General features: G+C 40.5%; 1 protein-coding gene across 1 annotated transcript in view; it reads right to left on the bottom strand.

Moving 5' to 3' along the window:
- TMEM123 (transmembrane protein 123) overlaps window positions 1-8389 on the bottom strand; it is a 72506-nt gene extending 64117 nt beyond the window's left edge. The window contains exons 1-2 of the mRNA XM_082660558.1: window positions 8092-8389; window positions 3823-3879 (exon numbers count right to left, since the gene is read on the bottom strand). Coding sequence (XP_082516684.1) covers window positions 3823-3879; window positions 8092-8191 — 157 coding nt within the window. The 5' untranslated portion in view covers window positions 8192-8389. The remainder of the gene's footprint in view (window positions 1-3822; window positions 3880-8091) is intronic.
- Between the last annotated feature and the right edge of the window lie 14940 nt (window positions 8390-23329).

Below are 23329 nucleotides of genomic sequence, written 5' to 3'. Positions count from 1 at the left end.
ACCTAAAGTCAGCAGAAGGAAGGAAATAATAAAGCTCAGAGAGGAAATAAATAAAATTGAGATTTAAAAAAATAGAAAAAATCAATAAAACCAGGACCTAGAAGAAAAGACAGAACCCAAATAAAATAAGAAATGAAAAAGGATAAATATCAACTGATACCACAGACATGTAAAAAACCATAAGAGAATACTATGAACAATTATATGACAACAAATTTGACAAACTAGAAGAAACAGACAACTTTCTAGAAGCATACAGCCCACCACAAATGAATCAAAAAGAAATAGATAATTTGAACAGAGCAACCACTAGAAGTGAAATAGAACCTGTAATAAAAAAAAGAACTCCCTACAAACAAAAGTCCAGGACCAGATGGCTTCACAGGCGAATTCTACCAAACATACATAGAAGAAATTTTACTGATCCTTCTCAAACTCTTCCAAAAGACTGTTGAGGCAACACTCCCAAAGACATTCTACGAAGCCAGCATCACGCTGATACTAAAACCAGACAAAGATACCACTAAAAAAGAAAAGTACAGGCCAATATCTTTGACGAACATAGATGCAAAAGTTCTCAACAAAATACTAGCAAACTGAATCTAACAACACATAAAAAAGATCGTATACTGTGACCAAGTGGGATACATCCTAGGTTCACAAGGAAGGTTCAACACACGGAAATCTATCAATGTGATACACCACATCAACAAAAGAAAATACAAAAACCACATGATAGTCTCAATAGACACAGAAAAAGCATTTGACAAAATTCAACATTCATTCATGATAAAAACTCTACCAAAATGGGTATAGAGGGAACATATCTCAATATAATAAAAGCCACTTTTGACAAACCCACAGCCAATATAATACTTAATGGTGAAAAGCTGAAAGCCCTGCTAAATTCTTGAACAAGACAAGGATGCCCACTCTCACCACTTCTATTCAAAATAGTACTAAAAGTTCTAGCCACAGCAATCAGACAAGAAAAAGAAATAAAAGGTATCCAAATTGGAAGGGAAGAGGTAAAATTGTCATTATATACAGATGACATGATACTATATATAGAAAACCCTGATGACGCCACACAAAAACTATTGGAACTGATAAATAAATTCAGCAAGGTAGCAGGATACAAGATTAACATACAGAAATCACTTGCATTTCTTTACACTAACAATGAAATAGCAGAAAGGGAATGTAAAAAAAATTACTTTTTAAAATCACACCAAAAATCCCCCCAAAACTTAGGAATAAACCTGACCAAGGAGCTGAAAGACCTATATGCTGAGAACTATAAAACATTAATAAAGGAAATTAAAGATGATTCAAAGAAATGGAAAGATATCCCATGCTCTACTACCCAAAGCAATCTACAGATTTAATGCGATCCCTATCAAATTACCCATGACATTTTTCACAGAACTAGAATAAATAATCTTAAAATTTATACAGAACATAAAAGACCCAGAATTGCCAAAGCAATCCTGAGAAAAAAGAACAAAGCAGGAGGCACAACCCTCCCAGACAATACTACAAGGGTACAGTAATCAAAACAGCATGGTATTGGCACAAAAACAGACATAGGGATCAACGGAACAAAATAGAGAGCCCAGAAATAAATCCACACCCTTACAGTCAATTAATCTTCAACAAAGGAGGCAAGAATATAAAATGGGAGAAAGTCTTTTCAGCAAGTGTTGCTGGGAAAGTTGGACAGCTGCATGTAAATCAATGAAGTTAAAACACACCCTCACGCCATGCACAAAAGTAAACTCAAAATGGCTTAAAGACTTAGATATATATAAGACATGACACCATAAAACTCCTAGAAGAGATCATAGGCAAAACATTTCTGACATAAATCATACCAATGTTTTCTTAGGTTAGTCTCCCAAGGCAATAGAAATAAAAACAAAAATAAAAAAATGGGACCAAATCAAATTTACAAGCTTTTTCACTGCAAAGGAAACCATAAAAAAATGAAAAAAACAATATAGAGAACGGGAGAAAATATTTGCAAAAGATGCGACCGACAACGGCTTAATTTCCAAAATATACAAACAGCTCATAAAACCCAACAACAAAAAAGCAGACAACCCAGTTGAAGACCTAAAGAGGCATTTCTCCAAAGAAGACATACAGATGGACAACAGCACATGAAAAGATGCTCAACATCTCTAATTATTAGAAAAATGCAAATCAAAGCTACAATGAGGTACCACCTCACACCAGTCAGAATGGCCATCATTAAACAGTCTACAAATAACAAATTCTGGAGAGGGTGTGGAGAAAAGGGAACCCTCCTACACTGTTGGTAGGAATGTAAGTTGGTGCAGCCACTATGGAAAACTGTATGGAGGTTCCTCAGAAAACTAAAAATAGAATTACCATGTGATCCAGCAATCCCACTCCTGGGCATATATCTGGACAAAAGTATAATTCAAAAAGACACATGCATCCCTATGTTCATAGCAGATGCAAACTATTACATACAGAATGGATAAGCAACAAGGCCCTACTATATAGTACAGGGAACTATATTCAATATTCTGGAATAAACCATAATGGAAAAGAATATAAAAAAGAATGTATATATATGTATAACTGAATCACTCTGCTGTACAGCAGAAATTCACAGAACATTGTAAATCAACTATATTTCACTAAAAAAATTAATTAATAAAAAACTCCATGACATTGCACAACAATGTGAATGTACTTAATGCCACTGGGCTGTACACTTAAAAATGGCTAACATTGTGAATTTTATGTTATGTGTATTTTTCTACAATGAAATAAAATAAAAAACAAACAAAAACTCCAAGAAGTAAGGGCTTGGTCCATTTTGTAATGTGTCCTTACATTAGAGGCACTCAATAAATATTTGTTGAATAAAAGTAGAGAAAATGGGTCCAGTGATAGGATTTGTGTACCTTTTTCTAGTTTCTACCTCTGTCAACTCTTAATAACAAGGACAGTAAGAAGATAAACTAAATACTGCTTACAAGAAACATGCCTTGATGGTTCACTATTTATAACATCAGCCTGGTTCCTATCTTTCCATGCTAATGAACTCAGAAAATCAAGAAAGAAATCCATTTGTCCCAAACTAAAAGCACAAGAAAAGTGCCTGAGCATCTTTTTGGGACGTCCCTGGTGGTCCAGTGGTTAAGAATCCGCCTTCCAATGCAGGGAACGCGGGTTCGATCCCTGGCTAGGGAACTAAGATCCCACATGCTGTGAGGCAACCCATGTGCTGCAACTAGACAGGAGCCCGTGAGGTGCAAAGAAGACCCAGTGCAGCCAAAAAACAAAAACACAAACAAAAAGGGCCTCGTCTATTGTTTCAATAGGGAAGCAAGAGGGTGGGTTGAAATCTAACTGATGGGTGAAATATAAGTAGGGTCTCCCTGGAGTCCACCAAGGCAAATTAAGGCTACTGTGGCTGACCAGCTTAGCGTGACTTGTTCTACCGGCAAGATCAGCAGACTTACATATTCATAGTTCATATCTATAGGCAGAGTGCAAAATGTCATACCTAAAAATGTGCTTCAGAACTCAGTAATAAATTCCAGTATGCTTTTAGTTTCAGAATTTATTCACATCTTTGCTAAACTGAGAAAGACTATTAATCCAGTGAACTATCATTTACTGATGTCCACTAAGGGCAGCCCTTGATGGTAGGCTTTAGGGATTCACGAATGAACAAATCATGGTTAAGACAGGTCAGTGTACCAGCTTACATGTACTTGACTAGCTGATATTACTTTATGTATCCTAGACAGATAATCTGTTTCCTGACCTTTTTAAACTCACCTATTGGGTTATCATTGGAGTCTTCCACAGACATAGGATTCTTCTTACCTGGAGATCCTATAAAAACAAAGAAATATCCTGTGATGAAAGGACATTTAATATTTAACTAAGAACACTGGCAATATGTTTCTTTCTGTCTCTGGGGTGGTGGTGGTGTGGGGGAAGGGTAGATTATTCCACAGGAAGTTCTACTTTTGCCACTGTTGCTATGAAATATACCTTGAAACTGTCAGTAAATCTGGGACTGTATTATTGGATTTTTCAAGACAGAAAACATATGGCTAATGTAACACTTATATAGTTCTTACTATGTGCCAGCCAATGATACAATAGTTTGCCAAAGTTCATTCACCCACATGAGGACACAGTGGTTGGTGAGGAATTTTTGCTACTGACAACTCTGCTCTTCTGAGTAGACTGGACCATCCTGGGAGGGGCCCTTACTATTAATGGGTGCTCCTAGGTCTTGTACCACCAATATGCCTAACTGCATACAATGGAGAGAAGATGAAGTGGGTTAGGATTTTCATTTAAAATTGCAAGCCTTCTCAGTATAATTCTTTGAATTTTTAGCTAGTACCTTAAATTTGGAAAAAGTTTGGAAGAATTCTATGCCCCAGTTAAGCAACTTTTCAGAGTGGGTTATTCATCTTTGGTCTTTGTATAATGCAAGATTAACACATATACTACATGGGAGGCAAGTAAGTTTATTACTGTGTACTTTTCACAAAGATAGTTTTCCCCTACCCAAAAAACCTTCAAAGTACAAAGAAAGTAAGCAATAACAACTTTGAAGGAGCTATTTCTACTGTGCGTTTCTTCCTCTTGCTGGAACCATAATCCATTTATCACAAAAGAATATAGTGTGAAGATTAAACTTGAAAAAGATCAAGGTCAGTAGACTGTACAGATGTATTTAGCAGCAGGTAGCAAATAACTGCCAACATTATTAAGGGCTTACTACATGCCAGGCCTCATGGGGAGCATGTAACTTGCATTAGCTCATCTAACCCTCACAACAATTCTGTGACAGGAACACTGTTGTGCAGTGACAGAACAGAGACCCAGAGGAGGCCACCCAGCTAGTAAGTGGCAGAGTCTGGATTTGGACCAGGCTGTTTGATTCCAAAGCCTGTACTTGTGAATGCCAAAATGGAACCGTTGATTTTCTGCTATAAACCTGCTTCTGCCCCAGTGTTCCCAGTTGTTGCATTACCAGTTGTTCAATCCTAAAACCAAGAGGTCATCTTTTGATTCTTCCTTCTTCCTCACTCCACCATGCAATCCATTAGCAAATGATTTCAGTTCTACCCCCCAAAAAGATCTAGACTCTATCTACTTATCTCCATTACCACGTGCTTTCATCTTTTGCCTAGACTGCTACGAGAGCCTCCTGTTTTTGTCTACCTGCTGTTGTCACTCCTATGAGGGATGATTTCCTGGCAACCCATTTTTTTTTTTTTTTTTTTGCGTGAGGAAGAAGGCAGAAGCAGTGTTCTTTCTAAGCTCTTTCTAGCTTTAGGACCTTTTCTCCTCTTTTCAAAAAATACTTATGAAGTACCTACTATGGGCAGGCACTGTTTCTGTGTCCTAAGAGATAAAGAATGTCACGGACAATCTAAGAACAAGGAGGCTGATGCTTTACCTGACAAAATGACCAAGTATTAAAATAGAATATTGCACTAAATAGAAGAAAAGAAAGTTAAGTTCATGAAGTGGCATAGGCTCATTAAAGATTAATTTCATATCCTAATTGGCTACCCATTATGGTGGCTTTTGAAGCCTGGGAATCACTTTAGAAAGTCCCTGTTTTTTGCATTCCCCCTGCAGGCTAAGAACACTTTAACTAGGGCTTGCCTATGGTTTGATAGATGTAATCTAGAGAGTCGGAAATGGCCATCTCTTAGCGGAAATGGCCATCTCTTAGCAACCTATTTGAACTCTTCAATGCAGCATTTCTGAAGCCACCTTAATCCTTGGACTTTTCCATTTAAGGGTCAATAAAGTTCTTCCTTTCCCCTAAGGCTGTTTAAGGTGGGTTTCTGTCACTTGCCACCAAAAGTCCTGATTAATAGCCTCCCCCACCCTTACGTCTTTCATTGAACTACCACAATCTATCCTGTCTGCTGGCTTGCTAACTTGCTCATAGTATCCCTCCTCCTTCAACTGAAGATATTTATGAAACTATGCAGCAGACTGTGAAGGATATTTTAAAAGAAGAATTTCAATAATGTTTTTATCTTCTCCCACAATATTCTGGGCAATGTCAGTATTGTGGATAAAAGTATTATCTACTTGAAGAGCCAACATCACCTACTGTAGCTTAGTGGCAAAATGGTTAATTGAGAGTTTAGATTCTGGCCTCTGAAATCAAACATGTATTAGTTGCTTCACTTTGAATAAATTAGGTAACTTCTAAGCCTCAGTTTCCTCATTTATAAAATGGGGATAATACTGTGAGGATCCAATGGGAGTAAGTATGGACCTCAATTAGCATAGTGTGAGAAGCACAGGAAAAGTGTCTAGTAAAAATTAGCTATATAAGCTCTAGTATGACAAAAATCACTGTACTTCATAATGACACTTTATACAGATTACACACTGCATATAAAGACTAGGACAACCTTTACTTGCTCTTTTGAGACATCCTCTACAGAACCTTCCTTTACTCTAGTTTCAAGGTGGACTGTATAGTCTGCAGAAATGGATTCCAGCTCACATTGGTTATACTAGTTTATGAAATCAAGGCTTTCATATAGTAGAGCATTCCAAGTTTTCCAAATAGCATTAACGTCTAGTGAGACATCAAGTAACAAATAGAACAAACAGTGAGTATTAAAACAGGGCAAAAAAAATCTGTTATGAGGGCAAAAGAAAAGCAAGCACACTCAGTTTCTCTACTCAGTAATTCTTTAGAGAAACAATAAGCAGGTATACTTTCACAAAGTAACAAATAAAAAAATGGAAAGCAACTCACATAAATATTGGCATAAAATTATCAGCAAAATATACTGTTTAATTCCAGATAGTCCACTTTTACAATAAAATACCTCATAATATTGAAACTATGACGGACATGATTTTACTGATCATTCTTTCCTGAAATGATCTCAAAATTAGCTCTACAAAGCCAGTCTGTCACATGTGCAATTCAGCAAACAAAAAAATTCAGCAAAACAAACAAAAACTGTTATTGTCTAACTCACCCAGATTATTCTAGCAAAAGCAGGTGTTGTGCCTGAACCCTCTGGTTTTACAAACTGCTGGATAAAACTAATGTAATATACAGTGGATAGAATTTAAAACCAGGAAAAACTTGGGTCATTTAAACTAACTTATTCTAGTTTACTGACCATTAATCAGTGACCTGACCTCTATAAGAGCTGACAAAGAGAAAACAGAATTTACACAGCAAATCAGTTTTCAGGACTTTATCCAAAAAGTCCCCAAAGGGCCAAGGGCCTAAAGGGACACCTCCACTTTCCCCAGAAGATAAATGTCAAAATCATTTTGTTATGATTTTACTGACGACGTCGTGGACTCCTAACAATAGCGCAGCTGTGATCGTAAGGCTGCACAGCTGATACGCGCCTCGGCCCGCCTCGGCCGGTGTTTACGGTACACGAGGGGCTGGTAGCTCCCATCCACAGAAGCACAAGCATCACCTGCGCCCGGGAGCGCTGTCCGCACCCCAAAAGCTCCCAACCAGCTACACTACCCCAAAGCGTCTGGGGTCCTTAAGACTATAAATAATTGGTTTGATATTACACAATTAGGCGATGAAACGCCGGAAAACGCCTAAAGGTTCCGCAACTAACTGGTAGACATATTTGCTCAGGAATCGGTAGACATATTTTTCAATCCATCTAATCGTTTACAAAAGGAAGGCTTAGATAATCTCTAACCTCCCAGGAAAACATTAACTTCGGGGAAAGACTGTAACAACTGAGTTGAACCCCTGCTGAAGGCCCATCCTTCGGTAACTCAACAGGTTATACGCACTCCTCCAGGCCTGCGTCCGCTGCTTGCAGAAAAACTGAGGGGAAGGACTGGACCATTTCTTAAGCAGGCGGCCTTGGGACAGGTGGGGGACTGGCCCAAGTCTCAGTTTTCCCTCTGATGGGGCCATCAGGTCACCTCCAGGACTGCCCCGTGCGTTCGGCCTAAGACTTGCAGAACTTTCTGCACAACCAGATCCAACTTGGAAACTCCCGATGGGCAGCGCGACTCCTCCCGGAGCCGGGGCTGGCGACCCCCGCAGCCACTTACCCTCCGGGTCTGTGCTGTCGGCGATGATCTTCAGCAGCGCTACCCCCACCACGACCCCCAGGGCCAGCACAGCCAAGATACCTCGCGAGCCGAGTCCCATTGTTCCGAGGCAGGACGCAGAGGCCGCGTGGGTTCCCGAAGAGGTGGCGGCTGCGCTGGTTAGAGCTGTGCCTTGGCGCACCCGAGCCCGCCCCGCGTCCCCTTCCGCCACGCACGCCTCACCTCCCACCGCCTGCCCCTCAAAGACCAAATAGGGCGCGGGAGCCTGGCCTGGAGAGGGCGTCGCGTGCCTGCCCCGGCGGCGGGACGGGGCGGGGCTGAGGCGGCGGGGCGGGGCCGACACGCGGGGGCGGGGTTTGCGATTTGAAGCACCCGGACCCTCCTAGCAGCTTCCCCGTGTGACGCGCGCATGCGAGCCTCGGAATGCTCGAGCAGTTTTCTTTTTTTTCCGGAAAGGGTAGTTTTGTTTTTTTGGATAGAAGCGAGTACCTCTGCCTCTCCAGATACCGAGTACGCCGGGCTTTGCTGGGCCCGGAAGGAAGTCTTTGAAGAGTAGTTTTTAGGTGAGGCACGGAGGCTGCGTGCGGCTCAGAGTGAGAGGGAGAAGTAGCAGGCGAGGACAGCATAAAGGGAGGTACAGGAAAGAGGGTTTTTTCCTCCGAGTGACCCAGCCTAAGATGGGGCGGGGGTGAGGGGCTCGACAAATTCATTAAGTGCATACGTAAAACATCCATGATCTCTATACCCCAAATAACACTTCATCCTCTTCCACAGGTTCCCTGCTTCTCTGGCTAGCTAACGTGCCTAAAGAGATTATCCGAGTGGACGCGGGGGGATGGTGGCGGGGGGATTTGGAAGAATTGGTAGCTGTTCATAGGCAAGTATAGCCAGCAAGGCCGAGGCTGCACACGTCTAACCTAGTCCCTTTTCTCCTTGGTGTCTGCTGTCCCAGTTCAGATGGATTAACCTGTTTTGAATAGTTTTTGGCTAAGTTCCTCTTCAGCCCTTGGAGCCAATTCTACTCACCTGTCTTGACTTGCAGTGCTCCTACAGACTGCATTTTGTTTTTGCTAAGAAACTCCGAAGTGACCTGTAGCAACCCGTGGCTGATGCAAGAGAACGACAAAGATTGAGTCCTCATTTGGGTGGGAAACCTTCAGTTGAAAATGATCCAGAGCACTTAAAATCCTGGTGAATCCACCCCCCTTCCCAACACTCTAAATGTTGCAGATCTAAATGTTGTTGATTCTCTTGGTACCTGACCCAGATTCATGACATAAGGACCACGATATCATAGTTGTATTCCCAAAAATATGTTATGAGAGATAGTACTTTCTGATCTCAGGTAAGGCTATCAGTATAGACATGATTAATCATAGGGATTAAGTGGGGCAGTCTGTCCTAAATTTGCAGACCCCCATCTGTTGTTTCAACCAAACTTGCAAATACTCGTTGGCATCCACCATGGGCAAAAAGCAAGCACTGCACATTTAGCTTTTGGTTACTCCATTTGATTGGGGAATCTGGTTTAGGAATAAATTGTTCTGGTGACTGCCTATACCTTTGTTCAGGCATTTCACAATCCAGGCTCAACCTGTCTTTCCAACCTTGGTTCAGCTACCAATGAACAAGGGTGCTCTCTGGTTCTTTGGCATTTGACAGGAGTAGCAGCAGAGGTGGCTGACTTTGTTGGCAGCACTGGCAGCAACAGCAGTTTCTCAGTGGTTGCAAGATTGAGTTTCCGATGCAGAAGTGCATGGGTGGGGAACTGCAATAGAGACAGTTTCCTCACTGGACTAGTTCTGCAGTGATTTTGTGCATTATTCCTGGAGGCCTAGCGTCTGCCATGATTCTCTTTACCCTCCAGGAATTCTGAGAGCCACCCAATATCTTCAACATGCTCCTTTTCTGCTATATCAGCAAGAGTTAGCTCTTCTTTCTCAAAACTAAGAATCCTGACTTTATACGGTTCATTATGTCTTTTCCCCCTAGTAGGCTACAATTTCCATTGGTAAATTGGTAATAGCTGGTAAGGCATCTTTAAGCAGATGCTTTACCAGCTATTTACTGAGTGCTTACTGTGTGATGGGCAGTGTCCTAATAGAGCTTACAATATAGTGGCAAGACAGATACATTGACAGTTACAGTCTAGTAACGGGAACAGAGTGTGATTAGAGGCTATGATGTAGTCATGGAAAAGCACACATTGGATCCAGGGTCTGTATCTTTATATTTGTACTTGAGGGTATAACACACTTCCTGTCACATAGAAGGCATAGAAGGCATTCAGTTTCTATTCGTGGAATGAATTTTAGGTGGAGATAAACAAAGCAGCAAAACTCTGGTAATCTTCTCCCTCAATTATGTCCTTTTTAAAAATCCATCCTGTATTTCCCATATGTCTGTATCTTTGGCTTAAGGTCACCTAAGGGTGCGCCAGAGATTGGAACCATCATTTATTCATTAATCCAATCAGTCAGTATCCAAAAATTTATTGCACACATGACATGTACCAGGCGCTATTCTAGGTGCTAGGAAATAGCAGTGAATAACACTGATCTACCTGATAGACCAAGTGAGTGGTTTCAAAGTGAGTTAGTTTCTGGATAGGAATGGCAGAAACCGCTTCTGTTATGACTGTACAAGAGATATTGAGATTTCATGTTATTCCACTGAAACTTACTTATATCCCACAGTAAGTTTTTAGTTGTAAAAAGAAAGAGGTGATAGAGGAAGGCTCATCCGGTTTGATGTCCACAGATGATTATTACTTTCTAGCTATGTATAAATCAGTCTGTTGATAAATCCATACTTGCATGAGGAACAAATCAGAATCTACCTAGCTTTGAGACCGTGAGGTAGCTGCAAATAAGGCAAGGCAGTGGAAAGATTTAACACAAGAGTATAACTTGGCCTGTGGCCATCTCCCTGTCTCTGCCAATTTTCTGTCAACTTCCATTTTAGCAGATTGACAACATGTTATAAACTGTGATTAAGTCTTCACAATGAAAGCTGATTTTTTGGGTCCTTTCCCTCTTCTGCACCCCTGCTTCCTTTCCCTGTGTATTAGAGTCCCTGTTTTTCTCACACCTTCTTCTTCCCTCTCCTTTTAGTTTTTCCTTCTTTTTTTTTGTCCCTGAGGGTACAAACTTCAGCCAGAGTGTGAATCTGTTCAATTAATCCAAAAAAAACCCCCCCGAAAACTTTACTGGGTATCTTGTGTTCAGTGCTACATAGGATTCTAAGTTTAAGACAAGAGCAAAAATAAAAATAAAACAAGCAAAAAAAAAAAAAAAAACAAGTAATGGTAAAGATAAACAAACAAAGAAAGACCAATGAGCTCCACAATTGGATTTTACTTTTGAAACAAGGAGGTCAGAGAAGAGAGTTCTGGGTGGACTAAAGTTTTAAGGAATGACTTCTCAAAAAGGAATTGGAGAGTTGTGTCTGAATCTGAGAGGTCTTGTTGAGAGAGAGGTGGTGACGGTGAGTTTTCAGTACGGATCTGGCAGGATTATGTTGTGCTATGAGTACAGTAGGAAGGTGAGATCTGAGTTCAGAGATTTCAGTGGCAGGCACTAGGAAGTCCCATGGGCCTTTCCGTTGTTAGTCCCAGGTTATTTATCAGCTCCTACTTTGACTCTTTTTGTTTCTTCTCTATAGGAGGCTATAGGGATTCAGCATACTTTCCTTTCCTGTTTGAAGTCACTGCCACCTACCCCATTCTTTGGTGTTCTTATTTCTTCAAGCCTTCATATGGAGTTAGTTGCAAGTCCCCATGCCATTCTATAGTAAGAACTAATCACGATGGAGAAAACTGACAATAGATAAAATAGCTATTGTGAGGAAGTTAAAGAAAAATCTGAAATAAAGTTCTTAGACATTTTGATTTTTAAAGAACTTCACATTACCTTTTAATTAATTAATTTATTTATTTTTGGCTGTGTTTTAGGTCTTTGTTTCTGTGCGAGGGCTTTCTCCAGTTGCGGCAAGCGGGGGCCACTCTTCATCGCGGTGTGCGGGCCTCTCATTGTCGCGGCCTCTCGTTGCGGAGCACAGGCTCCAGACGCGCAGGCTCAGTAGCTGTGGCTCACAGGCCTAGTTGCTCCACGGCATGTGGGATCCTCCCAGACCAGGGCTCGAACCCGTGTCCCCTGCATTGGTACGCAGACTCTCAACCACTGCGCCACCAGGGAAGCCCCAAGTTCTTAGACTTTTGATCCCTGCTCAGTATTTCCTATCTCGCATATAGGAGATGGAAGAGTAAGGCTTACCATCCATTCAACAAAAGTTTGAGCAATTGAAAACATACATACACACAAGAAACAACTAGAAATGTGTCATGCTGATAAAACACAGCAATGTGATGGAGAACAACTAGAAATATGTCATGCTGATAAAACACAGCAATGTGATGGAGAACAACTAGGTGGTTACTTTAGAATAAATAGGTAAGTCCTCTCTAAGTAGGTAAAAGTTAAACTGAGTCCTTAAAAGGAGCCATGTGAAAACCAGGGGAAAGTACATTTTAACCAAACTTGATGTGTCGGGGAAACAGAAAGAAAGCAAGTGTGGCTGAAGCAGGAAGTATAAAATGAGGTTTGGGCCTTTTCAGGTTAGTTGGGTGTTAATTTAAGTATGATGAAAAGCCATTAAAGAGTAGGCAGTGACATTTTATGATTTATATTTTTATAAAAGATTACACTAGCTACTATAGAGAGGAACAAGAGTAGAAACAGGAAGTGCAGTTAGAGGGTGATGCATCGTGGGCTTGAACTAGGGTAGAAGTAGTGAAAATGGAAGAACTGAATGGATTTGGGATGTGGATTGAGTGTGGAGTCAATTGGATGTGGTGTTTCAGGGAAAGAGAAATTAAGGCAAAATCCTAAGTTTGTGGCTTGAGAACTGGATGAGTGGTAGCTCTACATCCCTTATCCTGGAATATTCAGTCACACTTTCTGAGCTCCGTCCCACTGTCCTTCTGTCCTTCTGAGTCTCTGCATACAGAGATAGCCAGGGAGAACAAAAAGTTTCAGTGATTATCTGTTGGTACTTACTCGACCCATGTCAAGTAGTAGTAAGTGTTACTTAAGTCTGCTGTCACCTAGGAGTAGTGCACTTTGGATATTACTGGACTGGGGGAAGAGATGAAATAAGAAATATAGTTAAACAGATGTAACTGTCGTTTGGAGGACCATATCATAGTGTTGGGGAAAGAAAACAAAGACTCCAACAAAAGACCCCTCTGTACCAATATAGAAGAGAGAGAGAATGTAATTTTACTATTAGGTAAGCATTATCAGTGATAACATGCATATAAGGTATCACAAAAGTGAATACAAAATTTGGAGAAATTTCCACACAGATTTATGCAGAAAGTAGAAGAGAGAAAAATGAAAACTTATCTCTGTGAGAGACAAGATGATGTACCTTGTAATTGTCTCATTATACCCATGAGAGACCTCTGAGCTAATTCCAGAGTAAATGTTTACAGTTTCAAGGGTCAGAAGGCCTGTGACTCTGCTTTGTAAGATCAAAAGATCAGACCATTTTTATCAGCCTATTATATGCCCTCAAGGTGACACCCCAAAGAGGAGAGGGTGGGTAGGCCGTGACCTCCATCCTCAAAGAAAATTTCATCATTTTACCTTTACAACTTGTCACATTTTTTTCCAAAGAACTTTCATGTAGCCCACCCCAAATAAATAATATATGAGAATTTCATTGCGTGATGAGAATAAAAGAAAGGACAGTACATTATAAGCATCTGTGATTTCTCCCACTTCCTCCGCCTTCTTCTCCCCCAGTTCTAACTCCTGGGTCTCCTTCCAAGAGAGGGGCTGAGTGTGCCTGCTCTATTCCTGAACTTTCCTGAAAGAGAATCAGAGACTGAGGAGAGAGGGGCTGAGCTGAAGAAGTAAGAATGAATGCCAAGATGATACAAATGGCTGTAATTTTTTGGCTGAAAGGAAGAAGAAATAGAAGATAAAGGGGATGAAAAGCAAAACCAAGAACCACAGGGATGAAGCTGAGAGAGAATTTTTGGTGAAGATTTTGAGACTGGGCCTTTAAGTCAGCTGTGGACTTGAAATGTACTGAAGTGAAAAGAATGGGGCCAAGGAGGTTTTAAGAAGTGCTACTGGGCTTCCCTGGTGGCGCAGTGGTTGAGAGTCCGCCTGCCGATGCAGGGGACACAGGTTCGTGCCCCGGTCCGAGAAGATCCCACATGCCGCGGAGCGGCTAGGCCCGTGAGCCATGGCCGCTGAGCCTGCGCGTCCGGAGCCTGTGCTCCGCAACGGGAGAGGCCACAACAGTGAGAGGCCCGCGTACCGCAAAAAAGAAAAAAAAAAAAGTGCTACTGTGGGTTACAAGTTGAATTACCTATAGTATTCAAGTAATGGAAGTAAAGATTCAAATGACTTTTAAATTATCTTTGATTATGGAACCAAATTCTGTGGAGTGTGAAGCCCTGCCGAGACTGGGTCCTGCAGTGCCTGAATTGGGTTACCCCTTATGGAGACTCTGAGGGGTGTTAACCTTGAAGATGGTATGAAATCAGTAATAATCATTCAGAAGTTCTTTACTGAATACCAACTGTATTTGTAGCACTGTACGAGGGACAGAGGGAGAAACAAAATAGTGCATCGTGTGGCCATGTCCATATGGACAGGTAAGTAAGAACATACCACCGAAAGGGATGTCATAAGACTGCGAGGGCTGAGACTTGGTAGGAAGGAGTGCTAACTCTATGTTGGGTGCTTTCCTAGACTTTGATATCTACTTTTCCTTATTCTGTTTTTTAAGCTTACTCCCCAAATTGTAATAATTTTCTTAAGCTTTAAGATTCTATCATTTCGACCATGTATACCAAACAAAAACACCATGTTTAGGACAACTAGCTTGGAAAAAAGTACTAAAAAGTGAATATTTTTCAGGTTGACAGTTCTCTAGGTGACCCTTTCTTTTTCCTTTCCACTTTTCTGAATTTTCCAACTCCTCTAAAATAAGTCTTTATTGTATTTCAAGGAATTTTTTTTAAAAAAGCCCTTAGTTCAGAATGTTAAGACTAATAATGATACAAAAATGTTTCTATGATTATTCTACAATTAGGTACTAGGCTTAGACAAGTATGACTTAATCTTCTCTTAGAGCTTAGACCTGAAGAAGAAAAACAAAATTCTCTCCATTTTGGAGAGCAAAATCCAGAACTTAATTCAAATTCTTTCTTCCAATATATCAATTTATCTATTTCCAATGACCCACTCTTTGTGTAGACAATACTGCAATTTGCCTAGTCATCTGAGTTAAATCCTCGTGGAGTTAACCTTTGAAAGAGGACTGTATTGGGAGTCAAGATACTTGGTTTCTGATGTCAGCTCTGCAGTTGACTTTCTGTGTATATGGTCAAGCTATCTAACAAGTTTTACCCTTGCTTTCTTCATCTTAAAAATGAGGGATTTACATGCATTGTCGGTAGGAATGTAAAATGGTGTGGCTGATGTAGAAAACAGGTTGTCAGTTCCTCAAAAAGTTAAATACAGAATTACCATATTACCCAGAAGTTCTACTCTTAGGTATATACCCAAAAGAATAAAAAAATGGACTCAAACATACAAATGGTTCTGAAGACAGTTCCATAGTGGCAGCAGAGGGGGTTTTCCCAACAAACAATGCTTTCACACCAGTTAGGTATCCTGCAATTTAACTCAATTTTGATACTTCCTACCAGGAGATAGCATCAGATTCCACAGGTCAGGGGCTCAGTTCTACAAGGCTACCCTGTACTTCACATGCCAATCGGAAGTCCAGGTTGTTACCTGTGCTTCTGACCAACTGGCTGTAAATCAGAGGTTCCCATGACCCCCTCTTTGGGTTCAATTTGCTAGAGTGGCTCCCAGAACTCAGGAAACCAATTTATTTACTAGATTATGGGTTTATTATAAAAGGATATAACCCAGGAACAACTAGACAGAAGAGCTGCATAGGGCAAGGTATGGGGAAAACATACTGAGCTTTCATGCCCTCTCCAGGTGCATCACTCTCTCTCAAATCACATGTTCACCAAGGTGGAAACTCTTCAAACGATGTCCTTTTGGGTTTTTACAGAGGCTTCCTTAAATACTCACAGTTGATTAAATCAATAGACATTGGTGATGATTCAACATCTAGCCCCTCTCCCCTCTCTGGAGGTCAGGGGGATGGAGCTGAAAGTTCCAAACCTCCAGTCACAGGGTTGGTTCCCCTGGCAACCAGCATCCATTCTTAGGTGACCTAGGGGCATTCCAAAAATCACCTCATTAACATAACAAAAGAAGCCTTTATTTCTCACACCACTTAGAAAATTCCAAGTGTTTTAGAAGCTTTTGTGCTAGTAATGGGAACAAAGACCAAATACATGTTTCCTAATATGAATCACAATATACAATGAAATATTACACAGTTGTAAAAAGGAATGAAGTTCTGATACATGCTGTGCTGTGGATGAACCTTAAAAATATTTAGCTAAGTGAAATAAGGCAGACACAAAAGGACAAATATTATATGATTCCATTTATGTGAGGTACCCTGAATAGGTAAATTCATAGACAGAAAATAGATAAGAGGTTACCAGGGACTGGGGGAGGGTGGGGTGGGGAGTTATTGTTTAATGGGTACAGAGTTTCTGTTTGGGGTGATGAAAAAATTTTGGAAAGAGCTGGTGGTGATGGTAATGAAACTGTGCAACTCAGACTGGGACTTGAACCCATGTCCCAGGACTCGAACCCAGCCAAAACCCAGATTGAGACTTGAACCCACGTCCTTTAATTGAGATCACACACCTGGTCTCAGGACTTAATGAAGCTCAGGTTCTTGATGTCTCATTGCAAAAAGAATTCAGTGAGAGACAAAGTGTTAGATAAGAAGTGGATTTATTTAGAGAGTAAAATACTCCACAGACAAAGTGGACATCTCAGAAGGCAACAGGCCCCAAAATATGGCATGGTTAGTTTTTATGGACTGGGTAATTTCATAGGCTAATGAATGGGAGGATTATTCCAGTTATTTCAGGGAAGGGGCAGTAATTTCCAGGAATTGGGCCACCACTCACTTTTCTTATATTTTTTTGAAATTTTGGATTTTATTTTATTTTATTTTTTATATAGCAGGTTCTTATTAGCTATCTATTTTATACATATTAGTGTATATATGTCAATCCCAATCTCCCACCGCTCACTTTTTGACCGTTTATGGTTGGCCTCAGAATTGTCATGGCACTGGTGGGTGTGTCATTTATCTTATTAATGTATTACAATGAGCATATAGTGAGGCTCAAGGTCTACTGGAAGTCGAATCTTCTGCCATCTTGGACCGAGTTGATTCTAACCAGTCCTTGTCATGTCCTATGGCTATGTCATTTTTTTTAAAGCTTGTGCCCTGCCCCCTTCCCTCCTGCTTCATTTGCATAGCATTGTGAATATAATTAAGGTCACCAAACTGTACACATAAAAATGGCTAAAATGGCAAATTTTATGTTATATGTATTTTGTTACCATAAAAAATTGATATTTTAATGAGATTTAAAAAAATATGTTTGAACTCTAATGTTCTATAATACCATGGCCAAAGTGCTAATGGAAGAAGAGGGAACTGATCTGGGTGATGAAGGACGTGTCTGTCAGAATTAGTCCACTAGAACTCTGTGGAGACAGTGAAACCCAAAAATGGCAAATGGGAGGCTGCAGGCCACATCCAGCTAGGAGATGTGTTTTGTTTGGCTTGTGCAATGTTTACCAACGTAGCAGTTATTTATTTATTTTTTTAATATTTATTTATTTATTTATTTTGTTGCACCAGGTCTTAGTTGTGGCACTTGGGCTCCTTAGTTGTAGCATGTGAACTCTTAGTTGCAGCATGCATATGGGATCTAGTTCCCTGACCAGGGATCGAAACCAGGCCCCCTGCATTGGGAGTGCAGGGTCTTATCCACTGTGCCACCAGGGAAGTCCTCCAACATGAAATTTAAGATTTTAAGAAATCGGTTGTTAAAATGTAAAACCTAGGTGTATTGCTATTAAAAATTCTGGTTTATGGGCTTCCCTGGTGGTGCAGTGGTTGAGAATCTGCCTGCTAATGCAGGGGACACAGGTTCGAGCCCTGGTCTTGGAGGATCCCACATGCCACAGAGCAACTAGGCCCGTGAGCCACAACTACTGAGCCTGCGCGTCTGGAGCCTGTGCTCTGCAACAAGAGAGGCTGTGATAGTGAGAGGCCCGCGCACCACGATGAAGAGTGGTCCCTGCTTGCCACAACTAGAGAAAGCCCTCGCACAGAAACGAAGACGCAACACAGCAAAAATTAATTAATTAATAAACTCCTACCCCCAACATCTTTAAAAAAAAAAAATTCTGGTTTCTGATTTCCTTTGAAATATTAAAAGATCTGATAACACCAGATCCATCTTCTCACTTAGCTGGAGTTTTGAAGTAGCTGCTCCCTTTAAGCAGTACACACTCTCCAAATAGTCCCTCTGGTCCTTGCTGTCTTATTCCCAGCTGGCCTCATTAATCTGTTACTTTCCAGTCTCCTCTGGCATTTGTATTTGTGGCCCCTAGCATAAATCAATGATCAGGTGAATTATTTCTGAGAGCCCTCTGCTTGGTTTGTCAATTTCTTTAAAAAAAAGTGTTGTCAACTAAAAAAAAAAAAAAATACACAACCTAAAAGTTGAAAATTATGTTTTATTCGGTGGACTTACTGAGGACTTAAGCCTGGGAAACACACTCTTAGATAGCTCTGAGGAGCTAGCTGTTCCAAAGAGGTACAGGAGTAGCCAGGATATATGAGTTTTTGCAATATACAGGTAGTTGGAACATCAAAAGATTACTGTTAATTAAAGAAAACCAGACATCTCAAGTTAATGAATTTAGCCCCGCTTTACAGTATGGGAAGGTGCAAGAGCCTGGGCTCATTCAAATCATTCCTTTGATATGCACCTTAACTGTTTAGGGCCAGTATCCTGTTCTTTCCCATCTTGAGTTCCCTCAGGGTGTACACTTGGAGGTGTCTGCAGTTGATGGCTTCAGCATCCTTTGTTTACTGATAACAGGTGACATTCTTCGTACACAGTGTTAAAGGAATTTCTTTTTTCCTTTCTTACTTCTTCTAAAACATGGCATGACTGTATTATGCTACCACATAAGGTTTCAGGTTTTGGTAACTGACACAAATACGTGTGAATAATTTTGTGAGCATAGAGTTCTAAAGAATACTTAAAGAGATAATTCATGCATGCAGTTCCTGAAAGTTTGATCACTGCTTTTGTGAATCTTCAAACATTTTATAACTACTTTAATTAGGTTTATTTTTTATTTCAGAAAAGTCAAAAGTATTACGTTGATGTTGCAAGAAAATTTAAACAATGCATAGAAATACACAACAGGAAAAGCCCTTCCTGCTTTACCTCCCTAGGGGAAACCGCATTTAGCAGTTGGGTGTTTTTCTTTCCAGACCTTTGTTTTTGTTTGTATGTTCGGTTTTTGTTTTTTTTTTTTTTTTTTGCGGTACGCGGGCCTCTCACTGTTGTGGCCTCTCCCATTGCGGAGCTCCGGACGCGCAGGCTCAGCGGCCATGGCTCACGGGCCCAGCCGCTCCGCGGCATGTGGGATCTTCCCGGACCGGGGCACGAACCGGTGTCCCCTGCATCGGCAGGCGGACTCTCAACCACTGCACCACCAGGGAAGCCCGTATGTTTGTTTTTATTTTTGTTTTTGCACCTAGACTTATGTAGAAATTTGTGTATTTATATGAACACAGAAACATGGAACACGTCTTTTTTCCCCACAAAAAAGAAATTATACTACATTTACTGCTTTGCAACTTGCTTTTTTTTGACAATATATTGTGATCATTTTCCCATACCTACACATATAGATATGGTTCATTCTTTGTGATGGCTATGTAGCATCAGAGTATGAATATAATTTATTTAAACATCTCACTTTTGACATATTTAGGTTATCTCTGATTTCTACTAATATAAATTTAATGGCACTGTGAACATTCTTCAGCCAATATCCTGGCAATATGGAAAAAGTTATTCTGAAGAGTAGATTCTTAGAAGTGGGCTTATTTAGTAAGGAATGTGTGTTTTAAAAATTTTGATCAGTATTGTAAAGTACCTTTTAAAATTTACATTCCCACCATTGCTGACACTGAATATTATCTGTCTCTGCCTTTTGCCAGTGTGGTAGGCAGATGATGGTGTCTCATTTTGTTCCATTTGCATTTCCCTCTTTATTAACTAAGATGGCACATCATTGTCTATTTCATTAGCCATTTGTATTTCCTTTTCTGTGAACTATCTGTTTTTGTCCTTAGTTGCTTAACTCTTGTTTGATCTATGTACATGAAAGTATGTAATCGGGAAATAGATCTGTATGTCTGCATACTAAGAAAGGTTTCAAAACCTGGCTCCTGGCTTGCAGTGTATGTGTGCTCTTGTTCCTTGCTAGTGTGTTAGCTTCCTCTTGTTGTGGCTTGTAGTTATACCTCAGTCAACCATCAGACAAACAACATTTGTTTTTTGCCCAGAACAACTAGCTAGGTACAGTGTGTAACTTAAAGAGAAATTAAAAAAAATAAATGAGTCTCTTACTGGCCTTTAGAAGATCATAATCTAATGGATGTGAAATGTACATGGAGGCAAGTACAACAATAAAAATGAAAATTCCTTGCCTTTGATCAGTGCTTTACAGTTTAGATTCTTCTGATAAAGAAGACAAGAACATAAGTAGTGAAAATATTAGATTAAAAAAGGTAAGTACCATAACACTGTAATAGCAGTTTGGGGGATATAGAGATAAGTTGGGAGCATGGGGCTTGGGATTGTGGAACAGCAGAGTATTCCAAGAAGGATGACGGAGAAATGAAAGATGAGATGGAAAGGATTTTTATGGGTGGAAGAAAACCATGTGAAGAAACAGGACAAAAGGGTGAGAGTCTATCTTGGAAAGAAAGATCAGTTTCCTTTGGATTTGAGCATGGCATTTGGAATGCTTGGGAAGTGACCGTAGGAGTGAAGAATCCCTTACTAACTTTTCTTTGAGTATCATACTCTTGAGAGAAGAGTTTGAGAGAAACTTAAATCATCTGCTGTTTTCACACAGACCTTGTCTGTGACCACAGAAGGAAGATGCCATAACTGAACCATCCTGTCCCTGACCTTCAGTCTCACTCACATCCGTTAACTCATTGACTCCTTCATTTGTCTAACCTTTACAACATTCCAAAGACAGGTATGGCCCACCCGCTAAGCATTAGGACCATGCTAGGTGCTGGGGAGACAAAGATGAACATGGCAAATTCCCTTCCCTGTGGAAGTTTCAGGCTGGAATAAGTGAAGCCCTTAAACACTTAGCTAGCTAGAACACCATGAGCATCCCAGTCTCAGAGATAGCATGTCCAGACCTGAATCAATTTGAGGATCTCCTGATCTTCACTCTTGTTAATGAGGACTAACTTCGCTGAGAGGGGCTGCCAAGTGGCCTGCTGGTACCTGAGACTCAAGGGACTAGTGAGATGAGCTGAGTCTGGGAGGTGGTAATTCCCATTCTCATTCAGGACAGCCTTAGTTTTATTTCTATTGTATTTTGCTATATCTGTTCACAGAAGATGAGTATGCTTCAGTGGAAGGAGGAAGTTTTACTGAGGCTTGAAACATTTTTTTTCTTGCTAACCAGGTGGTTCACATGACCCTCTAGCATATTAGAAAGATGGTGTGGCACTAATGATGGCGGCATTATAATCCAATCTAGTTAAACCTATTTCTCCTTTGAAGATACTTTTGCTCAAATTGCTTGGTTTTGTATTATTTGTTTTATTGTTTGTTTTATTAATATAGAAATCCAGCAAGTTCAAAACGTTTTCACCTAAGTTTATTATTGTTACATTTATAATTTACATATCAAATAACTCAGGTGGTGTGAATTCAGATGGTGTGAATAAATAAAACTTTGGCTTCAGGATTAAGGAAGTAAATGAATAAGTGTTAGAGTGTTGTGTTAGAAGGCCTCACTTCTGCCACTTCTAATTGTGGAGCCCAAGTCACAAACTTACAGCCCCAATTTCCTCCTAGGTAAAAGGGAGAGGATTCATTTGACAAAGGAGTCTTTAATGTCCTATCCAGCGGCCAAAACAACAGCAACATGGAACCAAACCCATGAATTCAAGGGATGAAAGCGTGAGCTGGCCCCAGAGATGTGCTGCCCATCTTCTTGGTTAAACATACTCACTGTGAGGTCTGACAGCCTGACTTTGAATCTGGGCCTTCCTCCATCACAAGCCTAAGTAAGTCCCCTTACGCTGGGCTGCACCCCGCAGGCCTGCAAGCACTGTACTTGCCCAGCCTCAAGACCGAAGGAAGAGACCAGAGTCAGCAACAGAGACATCAGTGGTTTAATGGATGGGGGATCTTACATGTCTGAAATAAGGTCCTGGAGTGACACCCTACCGTGTGCAGCCGATGGCCGGCAGGACATGGCAGCAGTCTTCGCTTCAGGGGAGAGAAGAAGGTTACCGGTCAAAGGGGGAATTGATGTCAGGTGGGCTCACTGGTTACCAGGGAAACCAGCAGAGGAGCACTCTCCTCATTGCTCCTTTGATAAGCTATCATAGTGGAGATGTTTTGATCTAAAGTTTTGAACTATCACTAGCTGGGACCAGGTGCAAGTATGTAGGCATTTACTGATTAGGATCTATAATTAAGAGGGAAAGTCAGTTAGATGAGTAGGGTGTAGGTGAAGCAGGAACTGGTTGACCAGGGGGTGTACAGAAAGCAAGATACAGCCATGTTGGGTGGCCCAATCATATACTTAGCTTCTCAGAACTTCCATTCCTTAAACTGTAATATGAGAATAATAATACTACCTGTGTTACAGTGACGTTAGAAAAAAAAGATAATTCATAGAAAGTCCTTACTGTTATGCCTGGCACAGTAAGTGTTCAGTGTTAATTCTTTTATATAAAACACTTAGGTCTGGTTTCTCTAAGGTTCGTATGGGTATGGCTTTTATATGGCTTTTGAGCCAATGAAGCACAGGCCTCTAGGATTATGTGAAAAAAAGTTACTAATTTATAAATGTTGTCACTGACAGGTGCCAGGTAGTTACACTAATTTTAATAATTTAATCATATTACAGTTTTAATGGTATAAAAAATATAACACTATGTGGCAAGCTATGTTCTAAGAGCATTACATATA

The sequence above is a fragment of the Grampus griseus genome (genome assembly GCF_964374135.1).
Source record: "Grampus griseus genome assembly, chromosome: 8".
NCBI lineage: Eukaryota > Metazoa > Chordata > Mammalia > Artiodactyla > Delphinidae > Grampus > Grampus griseus.
This window is presented reverse-complemented; position numbering and strand designations above follow the sequence as displayed.